Source organism: Paroedura picta, chromosome 1, assembly GCF_049243985.1.
Source record: "Paroedura picta isolate Pp20150507F chromosome 1, Ppicta_v3.0, whole genome shotgun sequence".
NCBI lineage: Eukaryota > Metazoa > Chordata > Lepidosauria > Squamata > Gekkonidae > Paroedura > Paroedura picta.
This window is the reverse complement of record NC_135369.1, coordinates 182,186,507-182,203,100: the sequence shown is the minus strand read 5'-3', so window position 1 is coordinate 182,203,100 and position 16,594 is coordinate 182,186,507. Positions and strand designations below refer to the sequence as shown.

The following is a 16,594-nucleotide window of genomic DNA, read 5'->3' as shown; positions in this document are numbered from 1 at the left end:
CGGAGTTCCCCCAGCTGGCGCTCATTCTGAGCAAACTGGACACCTGGAACACAGGCACAGCCCGGCACGAGACGGCCTCCTCCAAAAGAGGGGAGGAGGAAGGAAGAAGAGGGAAAAGCCAAACAGAAAAAAAATAAAAATCACGTGATAGCGACAAGAGTCTCTCTTTATAGGAAAAAAAAACCCTCCTAGGATTAAATCGTAGTCTTAACCACGTCCGAAAGCGTACCATGGTGCCGCTTCGTCTTACAAAGGAACGCAGGGTCCTCTAGCAAGACTTCAGTCTCACCAATTAGCTTGTTTCGGGAAGTGTAGAAACGTCCCTCGCCATTAAGCATGCCAAACGCAAACATAGACTTGGAACGCCGTCTCGTACCTTTCGGAACACGAACGATTCTTCATTGTAAACAGGGTTGAGACCGTTGTTCATCACCATGCGCGTTCGGAACTCTTTGCGGATCGTGTCCGTAGGGAGGCCGTACATATCCACTTCTACGTAAGTGCCGATTTTTTTGTCCGACAAAAACTGACCCGAAATTACCTTTAAAAGAAGCATATATTAAAAAGGACAGTCTCGCCGTCAGGAGCAAACTGTAACACGTTCGAGATGCAATACTCAACGGATAATCTTAATCAAGGGCCAGGGGAGAAAGTGGTCCTTTCAGTTAAATCATAACTCTAATCCCCTTATGTGCAGACAGGGATATAAGCTAGCAAAACAAACTTCAGGGCAAACTTTATATGACTTTCCCTGGATCACATGAAGTTGCATTTTAATAAGTCAGAACAAAGACAAGGAAAGTAGAGGGAAATTAGAATGGAAGAGCCAAATAAATCTATTGTGTTAGTCCAGTTGATTGCTGAAGAAAATCTCTTTATTGAAGATACGATGCTAGAATCTCCAAACCTTTGCTAAGACTAAAGCACCGGGGAATCATTGCCCCTTCTTAACCTCCAGCCTCCCTGCTCCCCCTGTACACCTATTTGGGCACAAAACACTCCAGATGCCATCCCCCATAGCCAGGCCAGAAAATGAAAGACAGAACTGGTGCCTCAGACCCCAAAATCGGAGGGAGAGAAGCAGTTCCCACAACACCAAACAACTTTACGGTTGGAATCCCTGGTGTAAACTACACTGCCCTAAACCAGCTACATTTGCACCTACAACAATTCCTAACGCAGAATGAAAGGCAATTGGAAACACCTGGCAAAAGCTTGGAGACATGGTTTTGACATCTATGTCTTAAACTGAAACCTAGATCTTCCCCAGTATACAAAACACGCATGTATTGATTTGTTGTTGTTATGTTGTTAGGTGCGAAGTCGTGTCCAACCCATCGCGACCCCATGGACGATGATCCTCCAAGCCTTCCTGTCCTCTACCATTTCCCGGAGTCCATTTAAGCTCACACCCACTGCTTCAGTGACTCCATCCAGCCACCTCATTCTCTGTTGTCTCCTTCTTCTTTTGCCTATGATCGCTCCCAGCATTAGGCTCTTCTCCAGGAAGTCCTTCCTTCTCATGAGGTGGCCAAAGTATTTGAGTTTCATCTTCAGGATCTGGCCTTCCAAGGAGCAGGCATGGCTGATCTCCTCTAGGACTGACCGGTTTGTTCGCCTTGCAGTCCAAGGGACTCGCAAGAGTCTTCTCCAGCACCAGAGTTCAAAAGCCTCGATTCTTTGACGCTCGGCCTTCCTTATGGTCCAACTTTCACAGCCATACGTTGCAACTGGGAATACCATAGCCTTGACTAGACACACTTTTGTTGGCAGGGTGATGTCTCTGCTTTTTAGGATGCTGTCTAGATTTGCCATAGCTTTCCTCCCCAGGAGCGTCTTTTAATTTCTTTGCTGCAGTCCCCATCTGCAGTGATCTTGGAGTCCCGGAAAATAAAATCTGTCACTACCTCCATTTCTTCCCCATCTATTCGCCAGGAATTGAGAGGGCCGGTATGTATTGTAATGTATTGATTACAAATGCAATAAGAACAAATCTAGGCCAAGCAACAGCCTCCGTTCAGAATAAAATTACACGTTAATCTCAAAGATAAACTGTTACTGACCTTGACCAAGGAAAGGCCCACTGGCCTTCCTCACCAGTCAAACAATGTTGTTACAGAGTAGCTCCAGGCATTACATCAAGATAGTCATTTCTTACATTTAAACCAAGGTGAGATTGTTTAAAGTAGTAGTAGTAGTAGTAGTAGTAGTAGTAATGTTTGCGGCCTGCCCTTCCTGGGAAGATTATATTCATTGGCTGTGACCTCAGATACATAAATCACACATTCTGGACCACTTACTGCCATGGTCATAGTATCATAGAATCAAAGAGTTGGAAGTACCTCATGGTCATCTAGTCCAACCCCCTGCACTATGCAGGAAACTCACATACCAATTGCTCATCTACCCCCTCGAGCCTTCACAGAATCAGCCTCTCCATCGTCAGGCACTCAGTACTAGCCACAAGGCCAGCTCAAATCTTTCTTGTGGCCAGTGAATAAGGGATCAATCGTGCACCTTTCTCTCCTGGTCAAAATATTTTTAGATGCACTCTGGAGCCAACAGTAATCTAATAGGCTATTCTGCAGCCTTCTGTCAATGATGAGGGCTCAGCAAAAATCCCTTCCTCAGTTTTGAGATCCTTCGGTTGGGCTAAAGGTAGGATCTGGTCCAAGCCAAGCCCAAGCTCTGCCTCCTGGATTGCTCTTTGCCTCTTTGCCGTCAAGCACCCCCTTGACCTCTCGCCAAAGTTCTTCACCACCACGGATGCCTCTTACCTGAACTGAGCATGTGGCTGCAATGACACCGTCCACAGGCGTTTCTGAGAAAGGGTCAAATGTCCGGTCAGGTCTCCGCATAAAATCTGGTTTAAGAAGATACCTTGAATTTCAAAAACAAAAGCACACACACACACCAATGCACAAATAGAAGACATGCTTTTAACAACCAAAGCTTCGTACCGAAAATGTACGGTAGTTGCCGAGCACTCATTGTGGAAACACACATTTCAAGAGAGCTGCTGCAATTTTAACCCACTGAACCGTGGAAAAGGAAGCCACAGTGATCCATGTAAGTTATATCCTTTCTCTGCTAATCATCTCTGGCACTTGCTCCTGTACGCAGTGTCCCTGGGCAGGACAGAGCCATGCACTCCATCTGTCTCTCTCTTTCTCTCCCCCCCCTTCCTCTTTCTTTCTTTCTTTCTTTCTTTCTTTCTTTCTTTCTTTCTTTCTTTCTTTCTTTCTTTCTTTCCTTCCTTTCTCTCTCTCTCTCTCTCTGCCTTCCCCATTGCCCACTGTTTGTTCGTTTTGTTAAAAGGAATCTGGGACTTCACAGAGAAGATTTTATTAACAAGATATATTGCCAAGGCCTAGCTTGGCTACATGACCGTTGTGCACGCATGGGTCAGGGAACATGCCAAATGCTTTTATGGTTAAATTTCTTCATCTGAATTCTCAACTCTTGTTACGAACGGCAAGGCATAAAGCCCTGAGCAGACATGTTTGGTCTGATGAAGGGAGCGTTTTGCTTATTCAAAACTTACACCCTAAAAATCTTGATGGATGGTTGTGTTTGCCTATCTGTAGCAGCGTAAATTGAGGTGGGGGATGAGCTTCCATGACTTACTGCTCACTTCTTCAGATGGGTCAAGATGGGGGGCCGCCTTTAGTCTGTCTGCAATAGCAGGAAAGAGCCAGAGTCCATCAGGACCTGAAAGACTAACACAGTTTGGGGCAGCCCTCAAGGTGCTAGTGGACTCAAATCTAACTGCGGACAAAGATGGCTCCCCTCTGAAACTTTGTTGAAGAAGAGTTGGTTCTGATATGCCAATTTTCTCTACCTGAAGGAATCTCAAAGCGGCTTCCATTCACCTTCCCTTTCCTCTCCCCACAACAGACACCCTGTGAGGGAGGTGAGGCTGAGAGAGCCCTGATATTACTGAAGAAGAAGAAGAGGAAGAAGAAGAGGAGGAGGAGGAGGAAGAGGAAGAAGGAAGAAGAGTTGGTTCTTATATGCCACTTTTCTTTACCCGAAGGAGTCTCAAAGCGCCTTCCCTTTCCTCTCCCCACAAGAGACATCCTGTGAGGGAGGTGAGGCTGAGAGAGACCTGATATTACTGCTCAGTCAGAACACCTTTATCAGTGCTGTGACTAGCCCAAGGTCACCCAGCTGGCTGCATGTGGAGGAGGAGCCGGGAATCAAACCAGATTAGAAGTCCGCACTCCTAACCACTACACCAAGCTGGCACTGATCCCTTTCCAATATAAGTAGCCCTGCTTGACCACAATTTTCCACTCTAATGATTTTCTCAGGATCAGTGCAAAGCAAAATTAGGGCAGGAGGTGGAGAGTTTGACCGCAGAGATACCTTGATAATTGATCAAGTGCCCAGAGCAGATGTGATTGCTTCCTTACCCCCACCCTGCCCTGCACTGAAGTTATTTCATGAGCCATTCATACAGTGCTGTACACTCCCCTGCGCCTGACTGGAGAGGGCTGCCCATAAATTAAAAAAAAAAAGTAATATGTTAAAGGCCCAGGTTTGACCCAACCAGAAATCCTTAAAGAACTGAAGGATGCACTCCAGCAGAAGGAGCTCCTTGCAGCTAAATCTGACTTCAGCCTCACACAGATGCTGACTGTGCGGCTATCGTCACACGGATGGGGCACGATGCCCGGTAGGCATCAACTGGGGTCGCAAAGGATCAGAGCGCATTTTGCCGGCTGATTTAGGAGCAGAAGGCTTCGCACCAGAAGGCTTCGTAACGGCTAAGGAGGGCTCGCTTCCTAAATAAGCTCAGAGTCCTAAATAACAGGAAGATCAACTCTGAGACCGGCTCACAGCTAGAATTACTCACCCACATTCATTCCCGATGTTGTTCTGCAAGATCACCGAGGCCAGGACCTTCCTCACTGTTATAGGGTCACATCGACCTTTGCGTTATTTTCATCATGGTTCTAGTTAATGGGTAAGGGTCGTACATAATGCTATGCCTTTATTATAAAAACATCGGAGTCACTTTTCACACTGAGTGTTTGGGTTGGGTGGGCAGGGAGTGCACCACAAGAGCAGAGCTTATGTGCAGATAAAGGTATGGGGGGTTCAGGACTGGAGGCCAGGACTTCGTTCCCCTTGGACAGATGGGACATTCACACAGCAACATTCATCGCCACCAGACTTAATCCATAGGACCAGCAGAATTTTCTATATGGGTGATGCATGAATGCTTCATATGCATTCCATATGGCCACAGGGAATTTCACTGATGTGGCAATTCAGAAGGAGTGCAGGGTTGGCAGTAGCCCTTCTCAGTGCTGTCCTTCCTGTTTGTGTTGCTTGCTACAGAGCCCAAGAGTGCTTGCTTGGACCCACAGTTTTCCATTTTGAGAGGGATCTCAGATCATTCTCCATGAACCTTTGTCTCCCTGCCTTCCACACACCTTCTGCCTACCAAGCTGAGATCAGTGACATGGAAACAGACACAGGCATATTGATCGGGATGGCTTCCAACTGTGTATGAAAGCTATGTTGTCCCCAACCCCAATTAGATATACATCAATGTCCACACCTTGTGTTCACATCCTCTTCCCATGACTATTGCCTCCAATGAGCCTCTACATGACATTGCTTATTGGTGCCTAGAGAGTTACTTACTGAGGTTGTTAGTTGAGTGCCCAATGTTTGTAGGGAGAGTGTTAGAAAAGCTAAAGCTCAGTATGAGCTTAGGCTAGCAAGAAATGCTAAAAACAACTAATACGGGTTCTTTTGCTATAGTCAAAGAAAGAAAAAGAACAGGGGCATGATAGGACCATTGTGGGGACAAGAAAAAGATGTTGTGACAGGTGATGAAGAGAGGGCTGAACTGCCCCATTTCTACTTCTCAGTCTTCTCTTGAGAGGGGAATCATGTTCAATGAGGCAAAATCATTTAATGTGATGAGGGATGGGAGTTGTGGCTTAGGATCACTGTAGGAGTAGTCCATAAACACCTAGTTTCTTTAAACAAAACCAAATGTTGTCCCCATCTTCAAGAATTGGAAAACAGAGGATCCGGGCAACTACCTACCCGTCAAATTGACATCAATAACTGGCAAATTTTTAGAACAAATCAGCAGTCAGTCCTTGAGCAGCTAGAGCGGCCGGCTGTAACTACAAAGAGTTAGCACGGCTTTCTTAAGAACAAGTCATGTCAGACTAACCTTATCTCTTTTGTTGAGAAAGTTACTACCTTGCTAGATCAGGGGAATGCTGTGGACATAGTTTACCTTGATTTAAGTAAGGTTTGTGATAAAGTTCCACACGATATTCTTCTTGGAGAGAAGTGAAAAGTATAAGGCCTCAGGGCCTTATGTTGTTCAACATATTTATAAATTAAATCCTTGAATGAAGTAACAGAGGGGGTGCTTATTAAATTTGCAGATGACTGGGAGGGGTAGCAAACAAAGCAGAAGACAGAATCAGAATACAGGATGATCTTGATGGGCTAGAAAACCAAACTAAAATTAATTACAATAGTGATAAATGTAAAGTTCTTAATTTAGGTAGGAAAAATCATATGCATTGCTGTAGGATGGGTGAGACTTGTCTTGGCAGTAGTACATGCAAATAAGATCTGAGAGTCTTAGCAGACCAGACACTGAACATGAGTCAACACTATGACTTGACTAAAAAGGTAAACAAGATTTGGGGCTATATTAAAAGAGGTATAGTGTCCAGGTCACGCAAGGTGATGTTACCGGTTTACTCTGCTCTGGTAAGACCTCTCTTGGAGTACTGTGTTCAGTTTGGGGCACCACAACTGAAGAAAGATGTAGATAAACTGAAGCATATCCAGAGGAGGGCTACGAAGATGGTGAAGGGTTTGGAGTCCAAGTTGTACGAGGAAAGGTGGAGGGAGCTTGGTCTGTTTAGCCTGGAGAGAATGCAACTAAGAGGTGATACGAAAGCCATCTTCAAATACTTGTAGGGCTGTCCTATAGAAGATGGAGCAGAGTCGTTTTCTGTCACCCCAGAGGGTTGGACCAGAACCAATGGGTTGAAATTAATTCAAAAAAAATTTTGGCTAACCATCTGGAAGAAGTTTCTAACAGAACGGTTCCTCAATGGAGCAAGGTTCCATGGGAGGTGGAAGTTTGGAAGTTTTAAAACAGAGGCTAGGTAGTCATTTGACAGAAATGCTGATTTTATGAACTTAGGCAGATTGTGAGTGGGTGGGTAGGAAGGGATGTGCCAGTTATTTGTCTCTTGTGGCCCTTCCTTGCATACCCAGGAAATTGCTGATCACTACTGTGGGATGGTAGGTGAATTTCCTCCATTCCGGGCTGAATTCTGGAGATTTTTTTTAGGGAGAGGGATGACTTGGGAATGAAATTGGGTTCACTGTGGGTGGGCAGGTAGTGGTGAGTTCCTGCATTGTGCAGGGGGTTGGACTAGAAGACCATGGAGGTCTTTGCAAACTCTATGATTCTATGAGTGCTGTCTGGACATCCCAGCCCTTGCAATCCTCCTGGGTTTCCAGGAGGGGAGGCCAAACATCACCCCCCCCCCACACACACACCGAGACCCTGAGGGAGGTCAATGCCCAGCCTCAGCTGCCTCCTATACAAAGGACGCCTCACCAGCAAGGAATGAGCTGCCAGCCTCACCAACCTGGGAAAAGGTAGAGCCGTTCTCCCGTCCCCAACCCCTGGGCAAGCCTAACAATACAGGGCAGCTTGGTGGGAAGTGACTCATCTGGACATCACCCGCTCCACTCACCCACAGTTAACTCTCCTCTGTGGGGGCCAAGGAGGGCGGGAAGGAGGTAAGCCAAAATGCCCAGGGAACTTGGGATCCACATAGTGGCAGGCACACCACTTGGGTAGAACAGAGGCTGGCAATGGTCATCTCAGATGCCAGGGAAAAGGGCAGGGTTGATAGGCCCTCAGTCTAGGCTAACTGGGGAGGAGGAGAAAGACAGGCCGGGGAGGATAAAGGGAGAAGAGAGCCCAGAGGTGGGGATGGCCGTTGACAGGGGTGGAGATAGAGCTGAGTGTGATAGAAAGAAGCAGAGATGTGAGAGAGCTGGTTGACCATGGGGGGAACGGGGCCAGAAGCAGGCGTAAGGAGAACCATGGAGACAGCTGAGAGTGGGAAGGAACAAGAAAGGAGCAGTTCGGAAGAGTCAGCAGACAGCTCAGGGGGCAGTGTGACTAAAAGACGTGACCCTATTTCCTTATTGCCTTCTGTACCAGCAGCAACCTATGAAATGAAGTCTGAGGGGGTGCACCTTCTGCAGCCATGACAGCTGAGGGATCAGACCCACGGGGGACGCACCCTAAACCTTACCAGGGCATTTTTATTTGGGGTCTACATGTCAAGGTCTACATATTGGGGCCTGGTGAGTATATCTGGCAGCCATCTGTGGGGAGGGGGGAGCTGCAGTAAATCCATCCCTGCTTTTCTCCTTTGAAGCCGAGGGAGTTCTCATCCTCACCTTGCTCTTTCTGGAGATCTGTTTGTAACTTTTGTTTACCACTGTGGCATGAGAATGGAGGGGGAGGGGGACATCTGGGATTTTTCATACCTGAATGGTGGAATGGGGGAAGGATGTGGGCGGCAATATAGGGTTGTAGTGCTAGGTGATCTTTAGTCTTAGCAAAAGCAGAGGATACTTGTAAATTTCCTTCCCCAATAAGGAGATTTCCTCAAGCTGAAGAATCTGCATATTGAGGAATCTGCTGGGAACCTCAAACAGGACCTACTATCTTTGTAAACCGCCGTTATCGTTGTAAACCGCTGTGAGCCCAGCCAGGAACAGCGGTATATAAGTGCAATAATAAAATAAATAAAATAGGGCCCTCTCCTGAAATACACCAAAAGGACAAGTACAGTACAAACTAGTGTCAGGATTTCTTTTCCCAGTTTCCCCTACCGAACTTTTAAAAAAATACTCAGGAGTCAGAGATCTCTAGTGTCAAATTTTCAGCAAGTGTCAAAACATTAAAGGTAAAGGTAAAGGTATCCCCTGTGCAAGCACTGGGTCATGTCTGACCCTTGGGATGACGCCCTCTAGCGTTTTCATGGCAGACTCAATACGGGGTGGTTTGCCAGTGCCTTCCCCAGTCATTACCGTATACCCCCCAGCAAGCTGGGTACTCATTTTACCGACCTCGGAAGGATGGAAGGCTGAGTCAACCTTGAGCCGGCTGCTGGGATTGAACTCCCAGCCTCATGGGCAGAGCTTCAGACTGCATGTCTGCTGCCTTACCACTCTGCGCCACAAGAGGCTTATCAAAACATTAGATTAACGGATATTCTCTGCGTAAAATTGAATCGGACAAGACTTTCCGTGTAGTGGGAATCCCAGAAGAATACTGCGCCAACAGAAAACAGGTGTGATGCAGCTAACAGTTTAGTCCAAAGGCCTCTGTCCAAAAACTCATAAAATATCTTGATAAAGCCATTCGAGACACAATCAACATCTGACAATGGACTGCAATAGCATTCTTCTTGGAGCGGGGGGGGGGGGGGATTTGACGCCAACATGGATTCAAGTCCCCGTCACAGATATTATGCAAACATTAGCAGAGAAACGACGACGGTTAATAAAAATACGCCTCTTCAAAGAATGTGTCAGAAAAAGAACAGCACCCGGTCCCTGTGTGATTTGCTGTTATCCTTTTTCTGCCTCTGCTTTTCTACTGCCGTGCCTTTTTCTACCTCTCTATTTATTTGAATGGTTCCAAAAGTAGCATAAACCAAGGTCAGCCAATCACGTTTACATGGGCCACAGGGCACACTGGCAATTAAATGAGGAAGGGTGTATATGCATGCATAAGCAAAAGAGAGGTGAACTATTAATAATTTCCCTGCAATCTGTTCTTTCACAATCAGAGAATCAGATTTATGCATCTCTCTCTCTCTCTCTCTATATATATATATGTGTGTGTGTGTGTGTGTATGTACATAAACACACACAGAGAAATATGGGAAAGAGCAGTTTTAATAGACAAGGGCAGTTGCTCTGCCATTTGCCCAATTCCACCATGACATGCAGGAGAAGAAATCCTCAACAAATTGGCTGTCCATCACAAAGCCGACCAACATCTGACTCTCAATTAGAGACGGCAGATGGCCAAGAATTCTGCAAGCATTGGGGGTGGGGTGGGGGGTGGAGTTATGCACCCCTTTTTTCCTGTGAAACAACTGAAATTTTGGAGAAAGGGTATACATACTCATCAGGTCGAAACTTATTTCACCACTTTACAAACATAAAATGCATAACGTATTGATTCAAAATTAGTCTCTGCTTGTTGTATTTTAGAATAAAGGTGAATCTGCGGAAGATGTTATACTGAAAATATCAAATGCTTAATGGCTAGAGCAACTATGATGATAGGAGAACTGTCATGATTTGTCTCAACTATTTTCTTTCCTGTGTGCAAACTGCACGGAGCTTTTATTCCAACCCCAGATCGATTCAGTCCCTGCCCTCTACACAGAATGTGATTTCCATTTGGATTTGGGGCGATTTAAATTTTCCTTCTGCAGCAAGAAGGATTGATCCGGAATGCCCCTACCTTTATTCTGCGATATCTTAGACTGCTTTTAATCCTCAATATCTGGATTGGGCAACTAAGCTCTGTGGTAAAGAACCTCTGATAGGCCATACCAGGTCATGTGACAAACTTGCCTTAAAGGAGAAGCCCCTAATTTCTCTCAACTTCTGTCGGTCCTGGATTTTTCCTCCCTCCTCTGCCTTTTTCGATCTTCTCCCCCACCCCTCCAAGAAAAGAAAGAGGCTCCCTTCCTGGCTCCTCTCCCCCCCTTCAAGAAAAGAAAGAGGCTTGGACCCCCCCCTTCTGAGCCTCCCTAACCACGTGCAGAAGACTTTCCTGTTTCAATGGGGAGGGGGGGGGGAGAGGAAGACCCGAGTTCAAAGCGATCTGAATTCAACAAGATTGACAATGGAATAAAAAAAGTAAGTGCAGACTCTGCCCTGGAGCCATTTTGTCTTGCACTGGACCAAAAGAAATATTGATTTTAAAAAAACCCCAAAACACAGCTAACATTTTGCTAGCTTTTAGCAATGCCGCACACCCATTGGCCCCCTGCTAGTGCACAGAAAATGATTCTACAGAAATGCCTATTTGGCTAGTCCTGATGTCCTTATAAGTTTCGTAAACATACATGTATGTGTGATGAGTGGTTAAAATGGGGGTGTCACTGTGAGAAGATGCAGGGATGGCCCCTGGAATAAACAGCTTGCAAAGGGAATTAGGTAGATTTATGGAGGATAAGTCTCTCAATGGCTACTAGCCACGGTGGCTGAGGGTGGCTGGATTCCAGAGCTAAGAGGCAATATCAGGGGAAGTCCTTGGCCTCTGGTGAGACAGGATGCTGAACAAGATGGAATATTGGTCTGACCCAGCAGGGCTCTTCTCACAATCAATTTAGAAACTTTCATTTTAAAGTTGCGAGACGGGTATTTTTTCTTCCACTCACAGAAGCCTACAACATAAACCACCCCCAGGCCCTGCAGTTGAAGGGACCAGAAGTGGTGCATCTCCCTCAAGGGCTTGGCAAGAGGCAGCCTCAGCTCAAGGCTTGGGGCCAAGGTGACCTTGCCCACAAATCCAGGGAGGTGAAAGCAGATAGAGGCCTGACTCTTCTGTGTCCCACCCATGGTCTGCACTGGTGACGAGGCTGGGCATGAGGCTTGGTCCTCTACACTTTGGTCATTGGAACTAAATGCATTAAATACATCCGGCCGTGCTCATTAGTCCTTCTGCAGGTGTCAGCTCTCCTGCATCTTATCCTGCATCTGCCTGCAACTACCCTTTTGCACCATCCAGGTTCCCTTCCCTGTACTCAAAGGACATACTGCCACAACTCCTTCCACAACTCTTGGTGTAAATAAGCCCAGGCCCTTCAGCTCCCTTTCACAAGACGGAAACGAAAACGTGGTCTCTGCAACCTGTCCCCGAAGAGCGGCACATAATTAAAAGTGACAATGTTCTACATCAAGGTAACAGTTGAAATCATTACTCACCCACAAGACCCATTATATTCAAATTTCCCCTGATTCAATTGCATTGCTAAATCTGTCGAGAGACAAAAATAGTTTAGTTCTTCGTTCTCCAGATCAAGGACTCTGAAAGTCTTCTTAATCGAAAAAGGTGCAGGAAGCTCAGCGGTCCCAAAAGAGCCAGGATTCTTCATGGAAGCAGGATTGAATTTTAAGGACATTTACAAGGGTTGGGCATCCCAGTGCGATGTACAATTAGAAAGAGAATACTGCAAGCTTATCTTGTAGTTCAGGGGTAGTCAACCTGTGGTCCTCCAGATGTCCATGGACTACAATTCGCATGAGCCCCTGCCAGCATTTGCTGGCAGGGGCTCATGGGAATTGTAGTCCATGAACATCTGGAGGACCACAGGTTGACTACCCCTGCTGTAGTTCACGGCCATATATTTTTCAGGCTGACTAGTAATGGTGAAGAGAGATATGTTGCAAAGGCATCCCCACATCCTGAGAGTTCCCTTCCTGAAGCAATCCTGATTTGAGCAAAAAGACTAGGGATTAAAATCCCTGCAGGGTCCCAGCTGGCCACATTTGTGATATTTCCCGCTTCAGTCTCTGCTCCATGACCACTGACCCAGAAGTCATCTCAGCTTAAGATGCTAGAAAATCTCTTGGCTGTTCTCCAGTCCGACACTTGACCTGACTTTCTGATTCTCCTGTGGCTGATACCTGGCACCCCCCAGAAGAAACCACCTCGTTTTGTTAAACACACCCCAATGGGCAGGCCATTAGCAGCACGGAAAGGACACTGTAGCTTCCCAGCCATTAAAAACAAACCAGTCTGAATTCCGATGCACACAATTCCTGAGCAAACACCACCTCATAAGGTGCGTCAGTGTAGGTAACCCTTTCTCACTTTTAATCTCCCAAACTGGAAAAAATATTAGTTTGCTCCAGAAAATTCATTTAATCCTCCCCCCCCACAATGCCCCTCCCCCATGGAAGTCCCGCTTGTTCTCTAAAAGGTGGCTAAGAAAGGAAGGCGGGACTAGAAATTTAAGAAGAGAGGGAGTGTGTGATATGCAAGCAGGAGAAAAACCTAGAATGAGAAACAGTTAAAAATTATATTAAAATGTATTGTAACACAAATAAATGTATTATATTTCAGAATAAGAACAAGATCTGAATATGAATATAAATATATAAGAAAAATAGTTTTAAAACAAAAATATCCTTATTTTCAATATGAGAAATAATATTTATTTATCTATGCTTATTTATTTTCTATGCTTTTTCTAGGGATTCAGGGAAGGTCACAAGGATAAAATTACATATAAAATCAAATACAAACAGAAATTAAGTGAATGGAATTTTAAAATATTACAAGTAGAGAATTGTATTGGATTCCTATATCCCCTTGGGTGAGCATAAAGCTGCTCTTTTTAAAACTGGATTTACTGGAAATTGTGGCAGATATAGAGTTGTGGCAAATATGCAGGAAAGAAATATGTAATGTGGAATATGTAACTAGGGGCAAAGCCCCTTGCACCCAAGAATGCACTGGGCACTAGGATGCAGGCTTACACTCTGTTCCTCTGGAGAAAACAGCTGGAAGGAAAGCGAAAGAAAGAAAGAAAGAAAGAAAGAAGGAAGGAAGGAAGGAAGGAAGGAAGGAAGGAAGGAAGGAAGGAAGGAAGGAAGGAAGGAAGGAGGGAAGGAAGGAAGGAAGGAAGGAAGGAAGGAAGGAAGGAAGGAAGGAAGGAAGGAAGGAAGGAAGGAAGGAAAAAGGATGAAGGACTACAGAAAGCAGGGAGAGAGGGAGGGAGAGAAGGGGAAGGAAAGAAGACAGAAAGGAAGAAAAGGAAGGCAGGGAGACAGAGAGGGGAAGGGAGTGAGGGAGACAGGAAGGAAGACGCTCCCCTGCGTTCCCCCCTGCATTTGTTAGGGTGTGTGGAGGAGCACCCCAAGGCTGCCCTGGACCCTATAGGGCCTTTGGGCAGCCTTTAACAGGCCTCTACAGGCTGCCGTGGCTCTGATGGGGAGTGGGGCATTACCGGGCCTTCCATGACCACTCCCAAAGCCAGGCAGGCCACAGCAGACCTCTACAAGCCCCAGTGTGTGTGTGGGGGGGGGGGGGCTTTACTGGCCTTTTGTGTCCCCCTTCTCCAAACATGGGCAGGCCACAGACAGGCCTTTACAAGCCACTGTGGGCTATGTTGGCTGGCAGGTGGCCGTTTCCCAGCCTCATATAGCCACCTCAGCATGGGGTGGGCCATGCAGAGGCCCCGTTGGGCCTGCATACTGCCTTTCCTGGGCCTCCCGCCCCTACTACCAGGATCTCGGGCATGCAGGCCCAGCCTCTCCCTGTCAGGACCCAAGGAATGCAGTCCACAGTACCCCTCAGAACCAACAGAAAGGAGTTCCAGGAGTCCCATAATCCTGAGGTTAATCTTTATTGCGGAAGGTTCAGGAAGCATAGAAGAGAAGTTAAAGTACAGGCAAATGGATTATCAAAGATGCTTTGCCCTGAAAGACTAGGGTAGTGATACACCCTCGCCCCCTAAACTGCATGGGAAAGTCCGTTCCCATGGAGGACCCATTTGATTCAGGAGAGGGCAAATATTAGAGATAGTCTAGCAGATGACAAATACAACTACAAGCTGCAACACTGAATATTTAGATTCTTAGTGAGAACAGAAGATAAGACATTTCCATAATAACAGGACTCTCTGATGCCAGAGGACCTGACAGAAAACAAGGGATTCCGGATGGGAAGGGTGGCCAGCAGGAAAACACTTCCAGCCTGGGGGATTGATACCAAGATTGACTTGGCCCATGACTCTCCCTCGCTCCCAGCCCACGTTCCCCCCCACACACTCCCTGGTCAGCGTGACCTTTGGGAGGTGGGCCAGCAAAGCAGGCCATCTCTTCTTCCAGCTAGAAGGAGGAGGAGGGGGAGGCAGCTAGGGGAGGGGCAAATCTGCCATTGGCCCTCCGTGGTTGAGTGAATGCTCCTTATTGGGGTCCCACTCCACGGAGGGCCAATCAGGTAGCAAATGAGTTGTCCTTACGCAACTTGGGGTCTATTATGTTTAAAGATAAAGAGGATGAAATTAAAATGAAAGCTGAAAATCATATTGGTTCTGAAATTATAAAGTTTCATTTGAAATTTAAAATGCCCGAGGTAAGGGATATTGCATTTTGTAGAGAATGTTTTGAAGATTATCGTGAAGGGGATGTTGGGGAGAAAACTCTTTCCCCATTTTTGATATGATGATACGATATCATGATATGATGATGTGCTATGTAACCTCTCCTTTCTTTCTGTTCTTTATATACTATTAGCCGGGTTTTTAAAATAAAAAAAATATTGATCAAAAATGGGGGGGGGGGGTTAAAGACTGGACACCATCCTTGATTCCTTAACGATTTCTGATGTCTAATGAGCAAATGGGGCAGTTAATGGGCCCCACAGGGTCCTGAGCCTCAGAGGAAGGCAGTATATAATATAAATATGATAAATAAAAATTACTGCAGCATGGACATTCATTTTTCCCCTTGAATTCATTAATTCATTAATTAATTCATTAATTCAAGCACATACAAGGGAAAAGCTTACATAATTTATTTTTCTTTTCCCTTGACCCTCAGATTTTCTAGCACAAGAAAAGGAGGATGAAGAGTTCTTGGAAGGAACTCATGGAGCCCTTTTTGGAGGGCAATTGGGAGAGGTGGGAAAGGTGTCTCACCGATTAGAGGAGAACCCAAGACAAGAGGACAGCGGATGGAAGAACGTTGCCCAGAGGTGTTGAAAAATTGTATGTTCTGTCCCATGGGAAAGAGTGGAGCGGGAGGGGGCACCCTCTTTTGCAATCCCTGGATGTGGGCCCCGTGGTCCAATCGTTGTGAAATTCGGAGGGGGGTTAGGGAAGAGCCTCCCGGAGCTACCCAGAAAGTTTGGAGGCTATAACTGGAAATACCAGCCCCCCAGGAAAGGTGGGAACACTAGAATTCCCATTAAAGTCAATGGCACCATTGACTTTACATGGCACTGAAGTGGAATCGGTTAGGATCGGGCCCCTGTGCACAAGCCTAAAGGGATATGCCAGTGTTTGTCTCTTGTGGCCCTTCCTTGCATACCTAGGCAATTCAGATGGTTGGCGAATTTCCCCCAGACCAGGCTGAATTCTGGAGATTTTTGGTATGTGGAAGGGTTACTTGGGCATGAAATTATGGCCACTGTGGGTAGGCAGGTGGTTGTGAGCTCCTGCATTGTGCAGGGGTTGGACTAGATGACTCTGGAGGTATCTTCTAACTTTATGATTCCATGAGTCTATAAAAAGATGTGACAAAAGGGTATTTAATCAGTTCAGTTACCAGCCCCCCCCCCCATAAACACTTTGAGCTGCCCTTCTCACATTTTTCAGTCTGTGGCCCCCTTCCAATGTGCCAGGGCTGCTCTAGCTCATCCACATGAAGGCATCAGCTCAGACCCTGCCAACCATTCCTATGGGCAGAAGGCTTACGGTCACAGAAACCCCCAGGTTTTGGGCCATTGTGTGACCCAGATTGTTAGACTGGAAGGGCC

The 16,594-nt window shown here is 46.3% G+C and overlaps 1 protein-coding gene across 4 annotated transcripts in view; it reads right to left on the bottom strand.

Moving 5' to 3' along the window:
* PLCB4 (phospholipase C beta 4) overlaps positions 1-16,594 on the bottom strand; it is a 199,538-nt gene that overhangs the window by 45,130 nt on the left and 137,814 nt on the right. For all 4 annotated transcript variants that reach the window (XM_077314657.1, XM_077314638.1, XM_077314629.1 and 1 more), the window contains 3 exons: positions 12,034-12,085; positions 2,778-2,880; positions 377-541 (listed from right to left, as the gene is read on the bottom strand). In XM_077314657.1, the coding sequence (XP_077170772.1) occupies positions 377-541; positions 2,778-2,880; positions 12,034-12,085 (320 nt within the window). The remainder of the gene's footprint in view (positions 1-376; positions 542-2,777; positions 2,881-12,033; positions 12,086-16,594) is intronic.